Source organism: Cnephaeus nilssonii (genome assembly GCF_951640355.1).
Source record: "Cnephaeus nilssonii genome assembly, chromosome: 19".
NCBI lineage: Eukaryota > Metazoa > Chordata > Mammalia > Chiroptera > Vespertilionidae > Cnephaeus > Cnephaeus nilssonii.
In genome coordinates, this window is record NC_137090.1 from 10,428,322 (window position 1) to 10,453,086 (window position 24,765).

The following is a 24,765-nucleotide window of genomic DNA, read 5'->3' on the forward strand; positions in this document are numbered from 1 at the left end:
GGCTAGAAGAACCCAGGTCTGGCTAATGCCAGAACCTGTCTCACTGCCTGCAGCTAAGGATTGCTGAGGGTGGATCTGGGATCAGATGGTAAAAGAGGCCTCGCAGGAGCAGGGTTGGGGGGTCATAGAGAGGCCAGGCTCAGGATGCAGAGGGGACCTAGGATCATCAGAGCAGGAGGCAGAGGCCCAAAGCAGACATGTTTGAGGAGGGAACAGGGCTGGATTCTGAGTGGGGTCCAACCTGAAACCCTCTGTTTTATCTTGTGAAGTAGGCTATGCTGTCATGTAAGAATGCAAAGTGATATGATAAAGACAGTTATGGACCTGAGGGGAAATAAACATTGAGGAAACCTGGAAAGCTTGCTGATATGGGGCATATAATATAACCTTGAGGCATTATTAAGGGTTCCATTGAGGTTGGCAACCAAGATTTATGGTGGTGGCAATCCAATTGTATAATTTTGCTCCAGCGCTGATTAGCTGCCCCGGTATAAGAGCATAAAAGGTGGACAGTTGAACTGATCCAAGGTTAGGATTTTTCTAGGCTTGTGGGATGAAAGGACCAGAGAGTAAGAGAAGACAGGAGGTTCATGTCATGGAGCTCAGGCTGGCCAGGGAAGAAACAAATGGCCAAAGACTTGACTACGGTGTCTGCACACACAGACGTTTAACAACCAATTAAAATATCAAAACCAGGAGATATTATTATTCTACTCTTTTCTCTCAAGACTATCCTCTGTCCCATAAGTCACAAACCTTCCCTACCCTCATGTTCCTTGTTTCAGTGGTTGACATCTTCATACACCCAACTGAAACTTACGAATAATCCTTTTGCTTCTTTTTTCTGTTTCTATGTACACCCAATCACCGAGATCTGTAGATTCTACTCCCTTAATACTTTTTATCTCCTCCCATCTCTATAGCCACTGAATTCACTCAAGCCCTCAGAATGCCTCACCTAGATCAACGTAACCTCCTAATTGGTCTGCCTGCCATTTTGCTCCTCTCTAACCCATTCTCCTCAGTGATTATGGAGAAGGAAGTGTAAGTGACCTTGAAGAGCAAAGTCTTTGCAGCCAGGTCTGTGTTGGCGTCTCAGATCCTCCATCTTTTAGCTGTGAGAAGTTAGCTGCAACCTCGTTTCCTTACCTTTAAAACAGAAATAATAATCATACCTGTCTCTTATGGTTCTTGGGAGGACTAACTGAGATAATGCAAGAACTGAGCACTAGGTCTGGCACCTGGCAGGCCTTCAATAAATGTCCGCTGTTATGTCATTAGCACCATCATTATTCTAATGGCCTAAGGTACAAACCTTGTCTTATTATTCTCCTGCTTGAACCCCAGCCCTTAGGTCCTCCTCTGCTCTGCTCACCCTCCTGCTGTTACACGTTACTGCTCTATCGGCCAGCACACTTTTCCCTTTGTGCCCCGAATTCTCTTGGAGAACCCTTGATGGTCCTTTGAGGCTCAGTTCACTCTCCAGTTTTAGATGCTCCCACAGCACATTTGTACACACCTCTCAGCAACACCTGCAATATGGTACTACAATGTTCTTGTCTCTCTATGTGACTGAGCCCTCAAGGGCCAGTGGCACAGAGCTTATGCTCAATAAATGCTTGCTAAGTAAGTAACTGACAGTGAGAAACAGAAGGGCTGGCCGAGTTCAACATGAGGGTGCATTTCAGGGAGGGTTGGGAGTTGAGGCTGAAAAGGCAGGCAGAAGGCAAGGCTCTCCCAGCAATGCCATGGGGTACAGATTTTATCCCAAAGAGAAATACCTTCATTTTCCTCTAAGTTATACACACAAAGGCAAATGGGGGGAAAAGAAAGAAAATCAAAGGAAAAGAAGAAGAAAAGCAAGTAGAGAAAAATAAAAATAAGAAAGCTTTGTTGAATTAAAAACTTCATCCCAATGAAGAATTATCCCCCTCACCCACCCTGCCCCAAAGTATGGCTTCAAAGACTAGCCACAAAATGACCGGCAAAAATATACTTCAAAAGACACGACTGAATACACATCGCAGTGGCAAGAATCCAATATATAAATACAATCAATTTGTTTCCTCATTAAAAGCTTTCATGAAGAAAATGATTTAATACAAATGCTAAAGCTACTGACATAGATTAATTGAAAAAAATAACAACAGAATCCTAATTAAAGACATAATATTATTTCATTCATTCGTACTACACCAAAATCTGAATAGATATATAAAAATAGAATTCAGAAAGTAGGCTTCTACTGGTAACCACTCTAAGAGCTACAATGGATTATTGAAATTTAAAAAACAACAAAACCTCCTACCTTTGTGTGTATACTTTCTTCCAGTTAAGAACTGAGATGTATACAAGGTCAGAAATCATTTTTAAATCATTTCACAGTTTAGCCCTCAACTTGACTTTTTTCCTAATTGTACAAGACTAGATACTAAAATGTCATTCTTTCCCATTTATTTTGTTGAACAATACCTACAGTAGTCATCATTCAACCTTTACATGGAGGTACCCAATTATTCAAATTATAAAAATGGAGCTGGATTTCATCGAAAGGCTAATAACTAGGACTGCAGTTCAACTGCAATCAACAGGCCAATCCTAGCACTTACCTGACTCATTGTAGGACCAGGGCCTCAGGTTATGTCCCACTTCAAGGGATTTTCCAGCATCAGAAATGTCTCTACACGTTGCCTGGCCATAGGGACTCGAACAAGACAGCAGGCAAACATCAGGCCAAGGGAAGGACCAAGCCCATTTGCTACTGACCATATCCCCATCCTGCACTCTAGAAGCTAATTAGGTTGAAATGTTGTCAGCTACTTGCCAGTGAAATGTTCCTGTCAATTATCCCCAATCACAATGGGGAGACCTCACCACCCAAATCAACAGCCTTTACTCACACTTCCTAGTCAAGGCCTTCTTCCGTCCCCTTTACTGTTAAAAACTCAGTTGAAAATCAAAGTAGCTTCTTACCCTCCACGCCCCCCCCATAAGAAGGTCTTCTGATAAAGATTTTTACATATACTTGTCTGATTTTAAGAATCTCCTGGAGCCCTTATTAAAACGTGAGTTCTCTCCTGGCAGGTGTGGCTTGGTGGTTGAGCATCGACCCATGAACCAAGAGGTCACTGTTTTGATTCCTGGTCAGGGCACATGACTGGGTTTCGGGCTCCATCCCCAGTATGGGGTGTGCAGGAGGCAGCCGAATGATGTTTCTCTCTCATCAATGTTTCTATTTCTCTCTCTCTCTCCCTCTCTTTCTAAAAATCAATTTAAAAAATTTTAAAACGTGAATTCTCAGGGTCCACTCAGACCTACTAAATTAGCATCTCCAGGATAGGGACCTAGAAATCTATATTTTTAACAAGATCCCAGGTAAATCACACGATGGGGCAAGTTTGGAAAATACTATAAAGGATATGGGTATTTTACCAACAGTTTCCCTGTTAGGAGAATTCTAGACAGGCAGCCCCCAGTTCAAGTATAGACTGTGTCCCATTTCTAGTTGTTGGGACCTTGGAATATACTTTTTTTGTAATAAAACAAAGTAATGGATATTGGTAACTTTTCTGAGCCAGCTTTAAAAACCCATTAAATCTTGTTAACAGATTTGAAGTATAGTAAATACAATCTTTAATTTATAAACCGATCACATTTCAAAAGTTGAAGCATAAAGTCAGATCTTTAGAATGTCTTTTCCTATAGACATTAAGTTCTGAGAAGTGATTAGGTTACCTGGCTGTCCACAAAGGTTTATTAAGTCCACAACAAACCAAAGCCAGTTGCAGAAGCAAGGTTATAAACATGAGCTTGGCGTCCTCAAAGCCAAAGATAATGGGAAGGAGAAGTGATTTGTCTTTCTTCTGTGGGCTTAGGGAAGAGAGAAACCTTTGACATTCTTATCCTCTCCCCCTTTACAACCATCTCTTGCCTCCCAATGGCCTCAGCCCAAGTTTCAAGTACTTACGTTATCCATAGCTCCCTACATTAGCTTACCCATCCCTGCATGCTTTACTCTCCCAAATTACCTATCCCTCCTCCCCAAATCCAGTCAAAACTTATTTCCATGGTTTAGTTCTATCCTATCTTTTCAACTATATATATCTCTCTATACCTATAAACAGAATCACCCTTTCCCAAACATGGCTAAGCTTTATCTCCTTTGGATCTCTGTACCTGCTATTTTTGTATCCAATGTATCTCACCAAAAGCCCATCCCAGCCCTGGCTGGTGTAGCTAAGTGGTTAGAGGGTCAGCTCATGCAACGAAGGGTTAAGGTAGGATTCCCAGTCAAGGGCACGTACATGGGTTGCAGGTTTGATCCCAGCCCTGGTCAGGTGACATGCAGAAGGCAACCAATGGATGTGTCTCTCTGACACAGATGTTTCTTTCTCTCTCTCCTCCCCCTCCCTCCTTCCCTTCCACTCTCTCTGGAAATCAATAGGAAAAATATCCTTGGGTGAGGTTTAACAAATTAAAAACAAGACAAAAAAACATTCCTTTCAACCCACGGCCAAGCCAAGATGCCATCTCATCCATGAAGGACTCTCACAGCCCACCAACCATTCTTTCTCTGGATTTTACAGTACAATCTATATGTACCTCTACTAAAACTTTAGCCACCATATATCTTGAATTATAGTTTTTGTGCATGCTTTTCCTTTCCATCAGGTTATACATTTCTTGAGAATACTTTTTGGGCATCTAGTATGTGATGTGCATTATATTAGGCATTTTTATATGTATAGCAACAATTCTACAAGGTGGGTGTATTGTATAAGTATTTGGTTTACCTGGCTCAAAAATAAGTTATAGGAGGACTGGAATCTGTGCCATGTTCACACAAAAATGCTTTGCATATAGTATATGCTCAATAAACCTTTGTTGAAGGAATAAAGTTGCATTATTCACTCTATGAAGAAATTGAGCCTCAGTAAGAGTGCTACCCAGCAGTCATTGGGATTCAAATCTCATTCCAGAACCTAATAGCTATGTCATCTTGAGCAAGTGGATCACCTCTCTGAACATCAGTTTTCTCATCTGTTAAATGGGGATCATAACACACCTGTTGTAAAAATTATATGAGATAATGTGTGTACAGCTCTTGACACTGGGCCCAGTACATGGTACATGTGTGGTGAATGTTAGCTGTGACTGTTATTCTTAAGTTGCAGAGATAAGGCCCTTATTCTTCCTTAGGAAAAGGGTCCTCTATTACTTTTATAAACTTCCGTGTATATATTGCCTATAATCAAGGTTCAACCAAACATTTCAGACCTTCTAGAGGAGAAATCTGTGGGCAGTGGGCTCCGTGCTGGCTCTGTCCCTGAGTCTGGCCACTCACTTGAAAAACAAGGGTATGTCTTATGTGTCTTATATATCTTGATCGTGGCATTGTGCTCAACATGGAGTAAACAAATAGTCAATACAGTTGTTAAGTAAATTAACTGCTTCCGGTTTGTAATCCTCACCCTGCTTTTTAGTTGATTCTATTTCTTTTTATGACCAACATAAAAATCAATTAAGGTGACTGATGTTTAGAGAAGGAGGAAGTGAATCGTTTTCTCCAACACCATCACTTTGGCAAACTAATCCCACAAATACAAATGTTTTACTAACATTATCTACACACAGAGTGTTGATAATCCTTTTCTAATGAAGGATTCATTCTGTGTCAGTTCAGTGCACCTCAAAGAGAAAATATCTAAGAAACGGAAGTTGTTTCCAGTTAGTGATACCTCATCTAAAGGTTGAGAACCACTGGTCTAGGCTCTTCCCATATTTCTGCTCTAACACTTTAGAGCAGAGTACTCTTAAGGTAGCTACTGCATTTCAACATATTGCTGTCTCCCAAGCATAAGACTGTGAAAGGCTATCTGAAGTCTCCTTTCATTTCTTTGGCCAAAACTACATCTTATGTAAACCCTCGCCTAACCACTGGTAAAGCATAGTGTATTTCAGATCATGATTCATTGCTAGGCTGGCGGGGTTGTATGGTCAAGGAAGAATAGAGGCTGGCTGCTGGGTAGGCATCCAGCAGGGTCTGCCCAGCTTTGTGAAGTCAGAGGTATCTGTAAGACACCCAGATTAGCTATCCAATATGCTGTCTGGTGCCTTGGAGAGAGAACTACAGTTGAGTGGTAGGATTGGGAGTCATCCATGTATAGAGGAAGTTGTTGAGTTACGTACATGCACGCATTTGCTTAAGAAGAATGTGGTGAGAAAAGAGGCAAGCCTGAGGGACAATAGTGAAGAGGACAGGGCAGAAAAATGAGGTCAAGAAAGAGCCTTTAAAAAAAAAAAGAGTATAAATGCAGACAGTTACTTAAAGGAAGGAGAAAAATTAGGAGAGACTATTATCATGGGAATTAACAGGGAAAGGTGTTGTTGTTTTTTTAACTTTTTGAGGAAAGGGGAGCTATTAACAGTCTCACAGGCTGCAGAGAGACCAATTAAGACAAAGACTGAACAGTGTTACCTGCATGTGGCAATGAGAGAGTTACTTGCTAGAAACAGAGCCGGGATCACAGGCAACTGAGGAGTAAACACAGAAGAGGAAAATAGAAATGGCTAGTCTAGGCTTTTATTTCAAGAAGTTTGTCTGGCCCTAGCCGGTTTGGCTTGGTGGATAGAGCGTCACCCTGCAGACTGAAGGGTCCCAGGTTCGATTCCAGTCAAGGGCATATGCCAGGGTTGCGGACTTGATCCCCAGTAGGGGGAGTGCAGGAGGCAGCCGATAAATGATTCTCTCTCATCATTGATGTTTCTATCTCTCTCTTCCTCTTCCTTCCTCTCTGAAATCAATAAAAATATATTAAGAAGGAAGGAAGGAAAGAAGGAAGGAAGGAAGGAAGGAAGGAAGGAAGGAAGGAAGGAAGGAAGGAAGGAAGGAAGGAAGGAGAGAGAAAGAACAGGCCATGCTCCTTCTTCATCATAATTAGACATGTCATCTGCAGTCACTGCACTGAAGTCTAAAAGAAGATTCCAACTATTTTTTTGGTATTGCTTGTTTATAATGGTCCAACAAAAAATTTTCCATAAGTCTAAGAATTTAAATCTTCCATTAAGCACTAAGTTCCAATAGGCAATGGCCATTTCTAGGTCTAATCCTTTTTGTCCTGGATTCTTTGCAAAATTAAAAGTAAACTGGTAAAAATCCTGGGGGAGGGGGGGCGCAGAGACAGGATAGTAGCTAGAGGGAATCACTGTGTAGGAAGTAATGTTTTTATTAATATGAGAAGACATCTGAGCATATTTATATGATGAATGGAGAGATGTAATAGAGAAGGAAAAGCTAAATTTAAGAAAGACAGGATGTCTGGGGGCAGTGGTAATAGTGGAATGAAGATGACAATTGCAAGTCAGTGCTTCAGTCCTCAGACAGTGTGAGGAGGGACTCTGAACTCAAAAGATGACAGAGGGAGAAAGAATGGAAAAGCCACATGGACAAATCTCAACAGGGGAGAGGTTTTGGACAAGATTGAATAGCAAAAGTCTACAAGTGGCAGCAAGGAGCTTGAAGAGTGCCTACGGCACTTCTGGGAAATGAGCAAATTCTATTTCAGATTACTTCAAGCAAAACAGTATCCTGCACAAGAGCCATGTTTTACTTAGGCGGAGATGGAGAAAAGAGGTTGAGGATATGGTAAAATTTGATTATAATAGCACATAGATTCTAGGAAACACAGGGGAAAGGATCAGAAGAGAGGTCATCGGGAAAGATGAGAGATGATGGAGACAAGGAAGTACAAAGCTGAATAGGAAGATGATGACCACAGACAGAGGGCTGAGGATGGGGAACAAAAGTGGCTGGAATGACTGGCATCCATACTCTAACAGAATTCTAATACATGGTCTGCAGTCTTGTAACCTTTTATCAAAAAATGAGAGAAATGTTATCATAGGAGACATCTGAAGAAATGGACACCATCTTTACAGATGGCTCTGGCCCCTCTAATGTTCAGTAAAAAAAAAATTAATACTATTTCTGGAAAAGAATATGTGGGGCTGGCTACAGAACAGTAAATTTACTAATAAAGAGGGTCTCTTCTTTTAAGTTTTAGCCTAGAACCTAAAAACACATTTGTAACAGTCCATTCACTCAACTCACACCACATGGCAGCACCATGCTAGATTTTTTCTTTAATGAATATAAGACGATCCATGCCTTTGAGGAGTTTATAATCTTCAGAGATATGTATTCAGTTCTGAGAAACTGAATTTAAATGAACTTAAAAGTATGTGTTAGAGAATCAGCCTGCACTGAAGGGTTGCAGGTTCAATTCCTGGTCAAGGGCATGTACCTGGGTTGCAAGCTTGATCCCCTTGGTTGGGGCACATGCAGGAGGCAACAACTCGATGTGTCTCTCTTACATTGTTTCTTTCTCTCTCTCTCTTCCTCTTCCTCCCCCCCGCCCCCCATTCCACTCTATCTAAAAAAAGAAAATCAATGGAACAAATATCCTCGGGTGGGGATTTTTTAAAAAGTATGTGTTACAAGCAGTCTTCTAAAATGTTAATGCTCATATGGAATAATGTTGGGATCTTATTAAAATGCAGATTTTGATTTAGTAGATCTGATTCAATGAAGCCTGAGAGTCCACATTTCTAACAAGTTTCCAGGTGATGTTGGTATTGCTGGCCCATGGCCACACTTGAAGTATCAAGGAGCTAAAGACTCTAGCCCGCAAGATTCCTTTGCTTTACCTTTTCTATTGCACTGACCTGTAAAATCCTGAGAATCTTTTCTTTTTTCCTTGCTAACTCTCCTATCCATTCATTTTTCTAATAAAAAAAAGGTGGAGGGGTAGAAAACCTCAAAAAAGGGGGAGGGTTTTTTCTTCTAGCTACACACACTGCTTTCATGAACACATCAAGCATCTACCTCATGTGATTAAATACTTCTGTGGAACCTCTAATATTTCAAACAGGGCACCTAGCTATTCAGTAAAAGAATAAGAGACTGGGAACAGCAATTAATTCTAGCTATGCCATATGGCAGTATAGAACACTCGCTGGAACCTGAAAACTCAATTTCACAAGAGTCTTACTTATCCTGAATTTTAATCATTATAGGATCAGCAAACATATGCCTACCAACCTGCTCCATTTACACAAAATTCTAAAGAATAATCGCACACTCAAAAATGATTGGTTTTTCCCAAATGGACTTAAAATTTCTTTCCTACCAGATTCTCCGAATAAAGTAGCTGCTGACAGTTCCAGTTTAATTTCCCGGTTAAACGAAATCTTCAAACAGTTCTTTTCATGAACAGTATCGCTTGCTTTCTTACCATTTTCATCGTCAGCTCACCATTTTTGCACAAGTCTTAATTTTCTCTGGTTCTGGATTCCTCAGCCCCCATGGGGGCTGGATCAGGTGCCAGCCCTCCTGTCCCTGTGAACTCCACCATTCCACCATATTTTCTCCATTTCACCTCTCTCCAGAATGGAGACATTATCATTTTCAACACATACTCCATCCCTGTCCTCTTAGAGCTAAGATACTTTCATCTCCTGGACATCTAATAACTTCAAGATAAGGACAGAAAAATCAGTTCTTGTTCTGTGAACTTTTGTCTCCGGTGCTTGAGAGACTATCCTAATATCCCCTGAACATGTTTTAGTGATAACATTTACTGCACTAGGGCCAAAATGATTTTCTGCCACTTTCAATTCTAGTTCAATAAAAGAATAAGAGCTTTGTTTCTAACCTCTGTCATTTTTAATACCATAAAATGATTTAAAAAATGTAAAATTGAGTTCCATTTCCTACTGGAGTACCAATCTCATATTAGCTTTCCTTTTATCAAATTTATGAGAAAAGTCAGAAATTGCCTTTCCTTTAAAAAAAAAATCAAAATTTCAGGATCTCCTGGGCAGAATGTTTGAATTAAATTTCAGCTCTCAATAATTGCTGGCCTGGAAGTTTTAAAGAAGTATAAAAGTTGGCTACTTAAAGTTAGCTATGTCAGAAATAACAAACTGGAAGATTACCCCTTAGTCCACACTCGTCCAAAAATAATATTATTCCTAGAAAATTATCATCCTAAAATAATCACAAATATGTTTATTACATTTCCAAATTGAGGAAGTCTGTGGTTTTCTGAAACCACAGTGAATGAAGTCTATGGTTTCTGAACTGCCAAGTGAAACAAATAATGTTTTTGCAACCTTATAGCATTATGAAAATTTTCAAATATGCATAAAAGGTAAAAAAAAAAAAAAAAGACTACAACCTAGGCTCTCTGATTCACATTTTGCTATATTTGCTTTGTCACATATTTATCCATCCATTTTATTTTTTGATGCATTCCAAAATAAATTGCAGACATCAGTACACTCCAACCCTAACCATTCCAGCATGCATATATATAATTAACTAAACTTCAATATTTAGCTACAGTTCTTTTAAACCAATAACCTTTTGAAAGATGCCAATTCCTTTTTTTTTTTATTTCCAATGGCTTGGCTAAGCAAACTAAGCAATCAATTGGAAGTTCTACATTCTAAATCCTAATCTTTTATTAATTCTGTTACTTTGAGTAATTTCTTATATCTCAGTTCTCTCATTAACAAAGGAACAAAGGCATTTGGTAGACATGGTGGAAGGTCTCAATTACCAAACTGCAGAGTGGACTTGGTGGTTACGGCAGAATTCACAAATGAGACACTCACTAATATAACTTAAGGCAGTGGTCGGCAAACTCATTAGTCAGCAGAGCCAAATATCAACAGTACAACGATTGAAATTTCTTTTGCGAGCCGAAAACCGACTTCTGCGCATGGGCCACGAAGTTTCCATCGCACTGTACGTGCGTGCCCGCACGTGGTATTTTGTGGAAGAGCCACACTCGAGGGGCCAAAGAGCCGCATGAGGCTCGCAAGCCACAGTTTGCCGACCACTGACTTAAGGAAATAGCTAATTGGAGATTATGTGGGTATACAATTTTCTGTAAATTATAATGAGAACCTCAAAAAGGCTCACAAATTTGAGGGAGCCTGAGTTTGAACATTTAATGACCATGCATCTTACATAAGCCACTATGTGTCTATAATAAAATAATCTGAAGTTGGACTATTGGAGACTGAGTCGCTTCACGTGGGAATTTCGTAACAAAGCAATAGGATCAGATTGGAGTTTTCTTGGCTTTACAAAGCCCCGGTATTCCTGGTTTGTACAAACTCCTTATTAGCAACTACAGTAAGAGCTGCCACAGGAATGGCTGCCGTTTCCTTTATAAACTGTTTGTTCCCCGACACTAATTTTTTTCTTTCGGAAGATTGGCCCTGGAAGGGGCATCCTTTGAAGCCTAAAGAATCAAAACTATAGCAAAACACTGCTGGGAGTTCTGAAGGAAATATGAAGAAACTAAACTGGACCTGGGGCGATAGGCTGAGATCTTCCCGAACGGGTCAGCAGTTGGTCCATAAAATATTCCAATTGCCAAGGAGGCGGTGACATCTTGTGTAAATCAAAAACTAAAACCCTAAGATATCTCATTTCCATTTTAAATGCATGAGGGGTTAAATATGGGTATCCAGCGCTGGAGAAGTTCCTGTGGGATTGATTTTTTCTGTCTTCTCTGAGCTCTTTGCTGAACGTGATAAGTAGGACTGCATTTCATTATCAACCCTGCTAGCACGGCACTTCAGGGAGACTGGATGAGGCTGCACAGTGGGAGAGAAGATCTGGCTTCTAAAGAAGAAATGATTCACATGGTGTGATTATAAAAACCCGTTTCACACCCAACTCATTTTCAACAGAATCATAAAATAAAATAAAGTCCCAAGGAAATGAAATTTCCTGAATCATTTTCCAAATTAAAAAAAAAAAAAAGCATAGTGATACCATAAAAGAAATCAAATCGAGGTTTCGAGGTGTGGTTGGTCATGTTTGCATTTTTGTAACATCTGGGGAGGGGGTGTGTGTGTGAAAATAATTCCCAACATTTTTTGGGGAAGACAACTTAAAAAGAAAATGTAAGATCATCATTAGGGAAATCTTCAATGGAATCAGCCAGTGTTAAAGAAATAACATCAGAACAAAGAGTTGGGCTCCTGACAGCTGACCCAACTCCAGCATTTCTCTCCTCTTTGCTCCAGTTTCACTGTAACACAGGAAGTGGAGACAGGATGGGTCTGTATCAGAAATAAGAGAAAACAAGCAAATTAGAGCAAACCACAATCAGAAGACCCTGCGCCACAGGTTCCTGGAGATCCACAAATAGATTAACACAGAGAGGCATTTTGTTGTTGTTGTTGGCTTTCTACAGTACACCGTTGGGACAAAAAACTAGCTCCAGATCACATGAGACTGAAAATCAAGGCCAAAGCAAATGGTGGTAAAATAAAGACAGTCATTTTATATAAATTATCTTTCCACGCAATATATGAAATAAGAGCCTCCATTTATAGACAGGTAGAAAAGCTTCATGTATTAAAAAACTGACACAGCATTTCCTGAGACCTTCCAAGACAAATTCACATTGAGTAGATAACAGGAATGTGTCCATGTGATAATGACAACTATAATTCCATCAGGAGTACAGCAAATTTCAGTGACCTAACTATATGGCTGAAGAGCAGTGCTCAGCTTATTATTCTAACAGGTTATCCAACCTGAAGGGTGCAAGCTCAGTTACCTGCCTGTCTCCTGTGTCACATTTCAAAATTCTTGGCACTCTGGATAGAACATATCCTCTTTAAAGAGCTCAACACTGAGAATTTTTAACAAAAAGTTTTGAAAGGAACAAATTTATTCATTCAGACTTTTTTTAAAAATCCACCTACTACTTAGCATAAAAAGTACGGAACTATCTTTATAAACAGAGTTACTTACAAAAAAATATTTATTTTATAGGATACCCAAAGGGAGAAGCTTCTGCCCATTAACACCGCCACAACAGGCCAGTGTAAAAGAAAAAAAAAGAATCAATTTAATCTTGGAACTGGTACCAAATTCAAGAGACCCACACGAGTGAAAGAATAAACAAAATAATAATCATAAATTTAAAAGGAGAGTTGTACATTTCAAGGCTGCTTTGAAAGGACAGGAGACTTGCTATGAAAGAACACAATAAGATCTTCCTTTCCAGGTCAAACCAAGAGACCAACAGCAGTTAATATCATTATCAGCCTTACCTGCGGAGCATTTTCAGCTTAAAAAAGAAATAAATATAACCCCTTGCTCCCAGATAAATATATCTCCAAAAATCTTAAACACAATTGCAAATCTCAACATACACCCAGTGAATAACAGGAAAATATATAGGAATTTGACATAAAATTGACCACTTGAGAGCCCTGAAGTGGTTGCGGGTTTTTGTTTTCTTTCTTGGTTTAAGGATAGGAGGAAGGCATAGGACTAAAAAAGAAAGAAATAGATTTTTAACTGTCAAGATGTGGTCAAGTTATTGTGATGACTTTTGAGCCTTTTCAGAGCTCTTTAAACTTAGATGAATTGTACAATTACCTCCTACTCTTTTTTTCTTTTTCTGTGTTGGCATTGAAACTCCAGTACACGTAGCAAAATGAACAATAGGAAGAGATGTTATAACCAAATATCTAAACTTGCGAGTAACACAAATGTATGAACAGCGCATTATACATTCGTTCTCTTGATAAGCACACTCCATTTTGTTTTGGGGTTTTTAAGCTCAATATCCAGCACTTAGGAAAAGTAAAACTCTCTATGTAATTAATGGTAATGATGTTTTACAGTACTTATACTACTTTGAAAGTCTTGTTCCCAAGACTTGTATCAGACGAACTCCTTGGCTTTCTTCCTATAATACAAAGACATCTGAATTATATATTCTTAAACTAAATCCTGTTTTAAAGCTAAATCCATGTTAATCTGAAAAAAAAACAAAACTTGGAGTTCCCAAAGAAAACTAGAATTACTTTTATAATATTTGTACTAGTGTATAATGTTTCATGCAGAGCTATATACTAACCACCCACAATGAGACATGTTCAAGATACTCTTCAACCTGTACTTTAAATGTCTTGGGTTTTGTGCCATAATCCTGTTACATAAAGTTATTTCTTTATTTCTTTCCTTTCCAATATGCTATCATCAATCTACCTGTCTCTCTTTGGAACTCCTTTAAGTTTCACAAAAGGAAATAATACTCCAGTTTGTTTCCATTGGCTCTGGCTTTCACTTCCAACAGTGAGCATAAAGGACTACTTATTCCAATATAGGCCATTGAGAGAGAATTTATCCCTACCTCAGTAATAAAAATATTCTATTTTCTTCATCTCTTCTCTGAAAGTGTATTTGCTGTCAGATGGCTTCCCCTGAATCAAACTTAAGAAATGCTCGACTGTTTCTCCAAATGCATAAGAACACCATCAAGCATTTGAGTGTAGGTTATGGCTGCTTCATTCCAGGTGTCTCACATCTGGTGCTGATCCTGCAGTGACCACTGTAATAAAACAGGAGGAGCCTTTGCCTGGCTTTCATCCTAATCATTCTCTAAAGAGCTCAATGAAAACTTGGACCAGGAATGTGAAAGCCGTTAGTTTTTAGGGAGAAGGTTTAAATGAGGAGGCAGTTTGAAGGAGAGCAATAAACATCACAGCTCAGGATATCAAATACCACAACAGGGCTTCATTTCCTTGGAATCACAGATTGCCATCCGTTTTTTATTTTGTCTTACATGGAAAACATTACCCTTCATTGGTAACACCTTTAAGCCCAAAAACTCATATGTAGGTAAAGATACAGATATGATTTTATTTTTTGTTTTTAAGTCTGGGAGAGGAGAGGATAACTAAGCTACTAGTACTGAAAAACAAATGAGCACTTGGAGGAAACAAAAACCCCTGAAATAGTATTGCTTTAATATGGCAAAGATAAAACTTCCTTAGTGATTTTCAATAATTCTTTTCATGTTATTCAGCATTTAAATCTCAAGTTTGATGACTTCCAAATTTCTTTCCACGCCCAGCTTTTGGGGGTCACACAACAAAAGTAAATGTGGCTGGCATTGTACAAGCTTTTAGTGCTTTCAAACCAACTGGTATTAATACATATAAATGCAAAACAGGGACTATAAAGGCAATATGGCCGAAGAAGAGGATTCAGTAAAACAAGGGTTACATTAACAGGATAATGACTGAATGGGTGGCTATAAGGCAACTTTAAACAGCGTGCCAAAGGAAAGCTTCATTTTCCATTTTCTTATACAGTATCTAATTTCTGGCTCCTCATTTCCTCCGTGATCTGATAAGTATGAAATTCTAAATAAAGTGTCATCTTTCTTGAAACAAATCAATGAACAGAAAGCTCCCATCAACAATGCAGATGTTTCCTAAAGCTCTTGCTGATTATTTCCTGAATGTCTATCCCACAAACCACACAGTATGTTCTTTGAGAACAAGGAAGCCTCTTTACCCCATAACAAATACAGCTTCTATGTGTGTATGTGTGGGTGTATGCATTTAAAAAGAGGACTAAGAGCCCTAGCCGGTTTGGCTCAGTGAATAGAGCATCCTCCTGTGGACTGAAAGGTTCCAGGTTCGATTCCGGTCAAGGGCATGTCCCTTGGTTGCGGGCACATCCCCAGTGGGAGGTGTGCAGGAGGTGGCTGATCGATGTTTCTCTCTCATCGATGTTTCTAACTCTCTATCCCTCTCCCTTCCTCTCTGTAAAAAAATCAATAAAACACATTTAAAAAAATGTGTCTACTGAGACTGAAGAACTAAATCTTAAATTTAAAAAAAATAAAAAAATAAAAAGAGGACTAAGAAGTAATATGCAACTGATAACAATGAGTCACCACAAAAATCACCTTTTGTTACCAATTTCAGATTGAAATTTAGCCCTTTCCAAATGCCGTGGTACAAATATGGAAAAGGAGAATTCCTACTCATTGCATATTTGTCCCTACAGATGAAACAAAATTGTTTTGCATTCCCTATTACAGATTTACACCAATTGTACCTCCATATACACAATTATATTTTGGGCATCCTTCTCCCTATAATATAATTTAAAATAATTCCACCCCAAATAGAAACAGAAAAAATATTTTTAAGAAGATAATCCCACCTTGATTCCTCCTGCTATCCTTATCATGCAAAGGTCAACTTGGTCTTATTAAAAAATAAAAAATTCTATGGGTTACTCACTAAGCCTTCAAGTTCACAACTAAGCCTGGGCTTATCTATATATATAAAAGCCTAAGCGACCAGACCGACCAGAATGACCAGAACGAATGGTCTCAATGACGCGCACTGACCACCAGGGGGCAGACGCTCAACACAGGAGCTGCCCCCTGGTGGTCAGTGCACTTCCACAGCCAACCCCCCCCAGCCAGCCAACCTCCCGCGTTCTCTCCCCCCAGCCAGCAGGCCCTGATCACCTGATTGGGGCCAGGCCCCAGGCTGGGATTGGGAACTGGGGGTGAGTGGCAGCTGACGTGGCCCCTTTCCCAGGGGGGCTGAAGCATCCTCCTTGGGGCCAGTGGCCAACTTCCCGTGCCCCGATCGGCCTGCTGCCCGCCCACTGCGGTGGCAGTGTGGCGGTGAGCAAAGGAGGAGGGAGCGGAGGAGTAGGGAACTGCATGGTGGCGGGGCACCAACGATGGTGGAGTCAGCGTCCAGTGTCCATTCCTTCCATTCCTGGCCCGGTGACCATCGCCTCCTCTCTGGCCCAGCCCTGATTGGCCTGACTCTGATTGGCCCTGATCGCCAGCCAGGCCTAGGGACCCCACCCATGCATGAATTTCGTGCACCAGGCTTCTAGTCTACTAATAAAGGAACATTATGGGAGAGTTTGTTTTAAACACTCTTCCAGCCTACCAAATATTATATTTTCACTTTTGCCAAAAGCTCCCATCTTCTGCATTCTGTTAGTTTCAATTATTCAGGGCAACCCAGGCTGATAATTACACAGTCCCCAGTCGCTGAGTAAAAGTGATGCTTAATTAGCCAGCAGGAAAGATGGATTAAGATCCAGCAGGGCATCTTGTGAGGTTCTCTCACATTCCTGGAGGGAATAGATTCTGGCTGTGCCCTTTGAAAGGATAAAACTCCCTGCTTCTCAGGAGTTTCAGTGAGGTTTCTAAAGTAGATGCTAAGATCGGTCAGCCACACAAATTAACTCCCAATTATAGCCCTGCAGATGCTCTGCCTTTTCTAAGAGTACTCAGATCAAACATTCTGAATCACATTGCCACCAGGTTGGAAAAGGCTTCAAGTAATGCTCACTTATCCCCAACTCTCTTTCAGTTACCACATTTCAAGTAAGACCTGAGTGAGAAGTATATTGTAAAGGAATTTTTTTATTTCTTCCTCCCCCACACAGGCGTATGCATCTGTCAGATGCTCACATTCTAAAAGGCACAAATTAGGTGTGAGCCTCTTATTAAAAAATACTAATGAGCATGATATCCCAACCCAGTCTGAGACTGAAACATTCCAATTCCAATATAATCAAAGAATCAACTAGATAAGTCTGGGTTTACATTTTTTGTTTGTTTGTTTGTTTGTTTGTTTGGAGAAGGAAATGTGGAAGTAAAATCAGGACTAAAAATCATAGTGAAAATTAATTATATCACGTTGCCTAACATCTTCCCTTTAGTAATGAGGACAAGCACAAATGTTTAGCTTGTCACACATTTTGCAAAAGTGTTCAGTAAAGACCAATATAGTCTAAAGCTAAAAGCAGGATTATTATCTTAAGACACATAATTATCAAACTATTTCTATTTTGGTGAGCTATACTAATTATACCTGCCTAGTTCCAATTCAATTCAGTAAATATTTATTAAGCTTCATGTGAATGGTTAACTTAACTTGCATTTAAATAAAAATAAATGTACATACACACACACAAAAAAAAAAATAATATTCACTAAGCCTCTACCAAGTATAAAGAACTATGATAGGTATGTCTTATCTTGTTAGTTTATACACTACTACAGTAGATTTTACTAATTATGTACTGTTTTAAACTTGTGAAGAAGAAGAATGGAACCATTTATACAAACCTAGTTTTGATTTTCTGAAAACCCCGAAGAATATGGTCTCTGTGGTCCCTTGCAACAGCACTGAGGTTCTCATTCCTCAAATCTTCCGCCAGAAACTCCTCAGCATCTAAAAGAAGAGGAAAGTAGATCAACTAAAAAATACTAAAGGAAAATTTGAAGAGATTAGAAATGGATATTATTTTCTCTTTAAAAACTTTAAAGTTGCAGAACAATGTGAATGCGTTTAATGCCACAGACCTGTACACTTAATAATGGTTAAAACTGTAAATTTTGTTAGGTAGAGTTTACCAGATAAAAAATAAATAAAACTTTATATATGCCTATAAGTGACCCCTTTTGATAATCCAAGACATTGCTATAAATTTAGAAAGTTAATGCATATATTAACAACAAGAAAAAAAAACTATTTTCTAAGCTATTTTAAAGGAATATTTAAGTAGTAATTATCATTGGCAGAGGATGGACTGTCATTTTCATAAACATTTAAATATTACAAATAATTCATGGAAGGTCACAGACCAATAGAAGCTAGAAAGAAATACCAATAAATAAAGCTGAAATAGAAAAACAGAGCGGAACTGCAAAATCAAGAACAAAAGGGCAGGCATTCAAAGAAAAAAAATTAATTAGCAGATGCATCATCAATGAAAATGACATTGCAACCAAGTGAAGGAACCCACATGGAAAAGAAAAATGTGTCTAAGAGAAGGAAACGGCAATTAATGTGAGCATCCTATCTAATAAAAGAGTAATATACAGATTGATCATCACTGCAACACACAATATAGCTGCCCCCATGTGGTTAAAGATCCTGCCCCCATGTGGACACAAGATGGCCACCACAAGATGGCCAGCAGGAGAAGGCAGTTGGGAGGCACCCGGCCTGCAAGGGAGGGCAGTTGTGAGGGACCAGGCCTGCAAGGGAGGGCAGTTGGAGGTGATCAACCCTGCAGGAGAGGGCAGTTAAGGGTGACCAGGCTGGCAGAGGAGGGCAGTTAGGGGTGACCAGGCTGGCAGAGGAGGGAAGTTGGGGGCAAACAGGCTGGCAGCAGAGTGGTTAGGGGGTGATCAGGCTGGCAGGCAGAAGGGTTAGGGGCAATCAGGAAGGCAGGCAGGCAAGCAGTTGGGAGCCAGCAGTCCTGGATTGTGAGAGGGATGTCCGACTGCCCTCCAGAAGTCCCAGATTGGAGAGGGTACAGGCTGGGTTGAGGGACAACCCCCCGCCGTGCACGAATTTCGTGCACCGGGCTTCTAGTACATTATAAAATAGGAACATGGTAGAAAGATATAATATGAAACAAATCATGTTATGTTGAAAGAAATTGGGGGGGGGGGGGACCTATAAATTTTCAAAGACAAAATACATTGATAATGATTACAATTGTCAGAAATACTAGCTACGCGCTTTATTATACATAAAATGGTTATCATCCCTAAAAAAAGCATATAAATAATATAGTTAAAATTTTCCACCTCCAAAAATAGTGCCTATAATATGAAACTATACCATATATACTATCAAAATAATGTTAGAATTTATACAGTTGGGCCACTGTATAATAAGCACTCTTAAAAATCTATTTTACATTCATACCATTAAAAATCACCAAACAAAAAATTCTAGGTAGCCATCACCAACATTTTTGATGAGGTATAAAGTTCTGAAAATTAAAATTTTCATAGAGAACCACCATCAACTTCTATACCCTGCATCACATCTATTCTATATGTCATTTAGTAGGTTCTTCCAAGGTCCTATGAAGGCTAAAGAATGAGGAAACGGGAAGTTGAATTAAAAGGTAAAACTAAATGGTACCCAAAATTTAATTAATGTAACACACCATATTAACAGGAAAAAATTCACATGATCATCTAAACAGATAAAGAAAAAAAATTGGACAAATTTCAATAGCTCTTCATGATAAAAATCACTCAACAAACTAGAAATAGAAGAAAACTTTCTCAACCTGATAAAGAGCATCTACAAAAGCCCCACAAGCTAATATCATAATTAACAGTAAAAGACTGAATATTTTCTCCCTGTTCCCAAGGTCAGGAACAAGACAAGAATGTATGCTCTCACCATTTTTACTAAAAATTGTACTGGTGCTAGCCAGGGAAATTATGCAAGAAAATGAAGTTTAAAAAGTCTAGATTATATAGGAAGAAGTAAAACTATCTCTACTTTCGGATTTTATGATCTTGTATCTATATAGAAAACCTTCTGGGTGCATGGAACAGACTGACAGATCTCAGAGGCGAGGGGAGTGGAGGGAATGGGAAGAGATTAACCAAAGAACTTATATGCATACTAGAGGCCAGGTGCACGAATTCGTGCATGGGTGGGGTCCCTCGGCCTGGCCAGCCCAGCTGGCCCCGCCCCCAATCAGGTGGATTGGGGCCAGGTGGCCAGGGGGAGGGGCCACAGGAGGTTGGCTGTGGGAGCACACTGATCACCAGGGGGCATCTCCTCGTTGAGTGTCTGCCCCCTGGTGGTCAGTGTACGTCACAGCAACTGGTCTTTTGGTTTTTCGGTCATTCGGTCGTAACAGTCGCTTAGGCTTTTATATAGAGAGATATGCATAGCCCATGGACATAGACAATAGTGTGGTGAAGGCCAGGGACTGGGTGGAGGGGGGCAAAGGCAGAGAAAATGGGGGACATCTGTATACTGTCATTTTAGCCTGTGCCAATCCTTTTGCATACAGACAAAAATCTTAAATGTATAAGCCAGTATAGACAGAAATTTGTGCCATCCTTCTCTTAGAAATGTGAGTTCTGCTTTAGTAGTTCAAATACTTTCACAAAATATCCCCTCTAGGCATACTTTGATTGGTGTTTGGTTGATGGATTTGTTTTCAGCAGCACTGGCCATTCATTCATCCTGCCTCCATATAGAAGGTTGATTAAAGCAAACTTTTGAGCTGTAGAAACATATATCAACAAAAAAACATTTGCAACTATTAGGGAACACCAACAACTTTTTTCCTTTCAGTGTATTAGGAGCATTACTTAGAAAATAGACGGAGGCAAACTTGAAAAATGTGATCCATAAGACATCATTCTCCAAATAAACAAAATAGCCTTGCAAACGGACAGGGTCAGAGATTTGGGAGTATGTCAGAGACTTTCACCAGTCTACAAAGCCTAGTGATCTTGGGTGCGTCCTGCTAAGTCAGAATCTTTTCAGCCAGCCTCCTATCCTGCAGTGCTATTTCCCAGGGATGTGAAGATCAGATCCCCTTAGCCTTCTGTCTTCCTTTCCTATTTTCTTATTCTATGATCATTTGCTGGAATAAATAAGCTGCCTGGAAGCTGAGGAATCTATGTTTTAGGACAGCTGTGAATTATAATAGGAAGATGCATCTTTGCCAGAGCTGTGCTTACCTTTTAAACATGGGACTTAAAATCATTGTTTATTACTTTTAGTACAAAATACTGTATATTGCTACAAGGCAGCCTTCCAGAATAATCTTTCACCACTGTCTCTCTTGCCCCTAACTTTTATGTTCTGTCCTCCAAGTTGAAATTCTTTCAGTCTCTCTGAGATCTGTCACCTCAAGACCTTTGCACATGATGTTCCCATGCTTGTGCCATTCTTTTTTCTTTTTTTTTTATCCTCACCTGAGGATACATTGATTTTTTTTTTCTCAAGAGAGAGAGTGGAAAAGAGGGAGAAGGGAAAGGAGGAGGGAGGGGACAGAGAGGGGGAGAGAGAGAAAGAGACAGAGAGAGAGAGAGAGAGAGACAGAGACAGAGAGAGAGAGAGAGAGACAGAGAGAAACATGGATGTGAGAGAGAACACTGATGGGTTGCCCTCCACACGTGCCCTGACCGGGGACTGAACCCACAACCCAGGTACATGCCCTCCAAGAATCAAACCTGCAACCTTTTGGTATACAGGACGATGCTCCAACCAACTGGGCCACACCAGCCAAGGCTATAGTAAGTCTTGAAGTTGAGTTCTCCAACTTTGTTTCTCCTCTTTCTTCTTCTCCTCTTCCTTTTTCTTTAGTATTGTATTAAAAATATACTGTGAGGATTTTTGAATTCCTTAAATTTTCTTCATGAATAGTATTTTTAAATGGCTATATATTCATTATATGGATCTATGGTATAAGCAATATTAAGTGGAAAACCTCAGAACATTTGGTATCTAATTTTTGTAAATGAAGATAAAAGGTCATGTTAGAGAATAAAAACTGAAAGAGTAGTGGGATTATAAGTAATCATAATTTTCTTCCTCGTATCAGTTTCTGTATTTTGCAAATTTTCTACAATGAGCAGTAATACTTTTTTTTTATTATTAGAAGAAAAGGTAAAATATGTTTGTGTTTGTAAGTCTGAGAAATACATTTTCTTCCTTTCCCCTCTCAATCTATCTAAACACTCTAATAGTTGTGTAGTATTCAGAAACATTTGTACCATAATTTACTACCTGAATTTATGTTTACTACATTAAAATATTGGGAGGAGGAGTACAGGGTAGTGATTAAGAGCTCAGACTCTGGAATAAGATTACCTGGATCCAAATCTTGGCTGCACCACTTGCTAAGTGTGTAAGCTGGGAGCAAGTTTCTTAATTTTAGTTTTCTCATCCAGAAAATGAAAGAGTAGTATCTACCTCATAGGTAACCCAAGGTCTCCTGAGGTGACATGACATGATGTTTATATTAGAAAACATTTTGTGCTAACGAGGTTGGTCACTTAATAGAAAACCCATCAGATAGAGTGGTGAGCTTGGTTAAATAAGGGAGGTGAGCCGAAACCGGTTTGGCTCAGTGGATAGAGCATCGGTCTGCGGACTGAAGGGTCCCAGGTTCGGTTCCGGTCAAGGACATGTACATTGGTTGCGGGCACATCCCCGGTGGGGGGTGTACAGGAGGCAGCTGGTCGATGTTTCTCTCTCATTGATGTTTCTAGCTCTCTATCCCTCTCCTTTCCTCTCTGTAAAAAATCAATAAAATATATTTTTTTAAAAATAAGGGAGGTGATCTATTGAGGGGCCTTTCAAAGTTTCTTCCCTGTACAGTGGTGAGTAGTGTGTTCTGAGCTGTACTGCTCAGGCACCTTTCAGATCACATTCACTGTGAATAGCATCATCTTTTAAACTGAAGGGCAAATGTATTATGTATTGGTCTGTAAATTTTCTTCCCTTAATATAAAGTTCCAATATCAGGTTATATTGGCTTCATAAAATAAATTGGAAAGTGTCTGCTCTATTCTATTTTCTTTGATAGTTTGTGTAAGAATTGTATTACTTCTACCTTAAATGTTTAATAGAATTTACTTGTGAAATCATTGGGGCCTGACTTTTCTTTCTAGAAAGGTTTTTTAAAACTATATGTTCTATTTCTTTTATAGACATAGGAGTATTTGGATTTTGTATTTTATTTTGTGTATATTTTGGTGAGTTGTGCTTTTCAAGGGATTTACTGGTTTAATCTAAGTTATTAAATTTATTGGCAAAAAGATGTTGATACTATTCCCTTATTCTTTTAACTTCTGTGAGATTTTTAATACTATCCCTTCTTCATTCCTGATATTGGTAATTTGTGTTTCCTATTTTTTCCTTTCATGAATCTTGATAAATCTGTTAGGGGCTTATCAAATTTATTGGTCTTTTAAAAGAACCAACCAGTGTTTTTTTCTGCTTTCTATTTAATTGATTTTTGCTCTTATCTTTATTATTTTCTGTTTTCGACTTGGGATTTAATTTGATTTTCTTTTTCTAGTTTCTTAAGGTGAAAACTTAGATCACTGATTTTAAACCTTGTTTCTCTAACATGAGCATTTAAAACTACACATTTCCCTTAAGCAAGGAAATCTACAAATCCTACAAATTTGGGTATGCTTTATAATCATTCAACTTGAAATATTCAATTTGTTCAAAGAAGAATATTTCTTCTTTGATTTATGTTATTTCAAATTGTAGATATCTCCTTATTATTGATTTCTAACAATTCTTTTGTGGTCAGGGAACATACTCTGAAAAGTTTTAGATTTTTGGCATTTATTCAGACTTATTTTATGGCCTAGAATAAGGTATATCTTGGTGAACATTCCTTGTACACTTAAAAAATATGTATTCTATAGTTGGTGGACATATCATTCCATGGATCTGAATTAGGTCAAAGTGGTTTATAGTGTTGTTCAGGTCCTCTATCTCCTTAATGATTATTTGTCTAGTTGTTGTATTAGCTTCTGAGGGAGGGTGGTAACATCCCCCACTATAATTGTGGATATGTCTTTGTTATCACTTTAGTTCTGTTGGACTTTGTTTCAACTATTTTGAAGCTCTGTTATTATGTGCATACACATTTATGATTGTTCTCTCTTCGTTATGACTTGGCCCTTTTATCTTTATGAAATATCCCTCTTTATCTCTGGTAACACTCCCTGTCTTGAAGTCCACTTTGTCTGACATTAAGATAGCCATTCCAACTTCCTCATGCTTACTGTTTGCCTATTATATAATTTCCATTATTTTATTTTCATCCTATTTGTTTTTTTATGGAAGTGCTAGAGGCCTGGTGCACAAAATTCATGCGCTCAGGGGGTCCCTCAGCCCGGCCTGCACCCTCTCGCAGTCTGGGAGCCCCCGGGGGCAGGCCTAAGCCGGCAGTCAGACATCCTTAACGCTGCCACGGAGGCGGGAGAGGCTCCCACCACTGCTGCTGTGCTCACCATCTATGAGCCCGGCTTTTGGCTGAACGGTGCTCCCCCTATGGGAGCGCACTGACCACCAGGAGGCAGCTCCTGC

General features: G+C 39.3%; 1 protein-coding gene across 2 annotated transcripts in view; it reads right to left on the bottom strand.

The window, feature by feature from the left end:
• Nucleotides 1-24,765, bottom strand: part of SKAP1 (src kinase associated phosphoprotein 1) — a 317,213-nt gene that overhangs the window by 230,939 nt on the left and 61,509 nt on the right. For both annotated transcript variants that reach the window (XM_079799085.1, XM_079799086.1), the window contains one exon: nucleotides 18,003-18,108. In XM_079799085.1, the coding sequence (XP_079655211.1) occupies nucleotides 18,003-18,108 (106 nt within the window). The remainder of the gene's footprint in view (nucleotides 1-18,002; nucleotides 18,109-24,765) is intronic.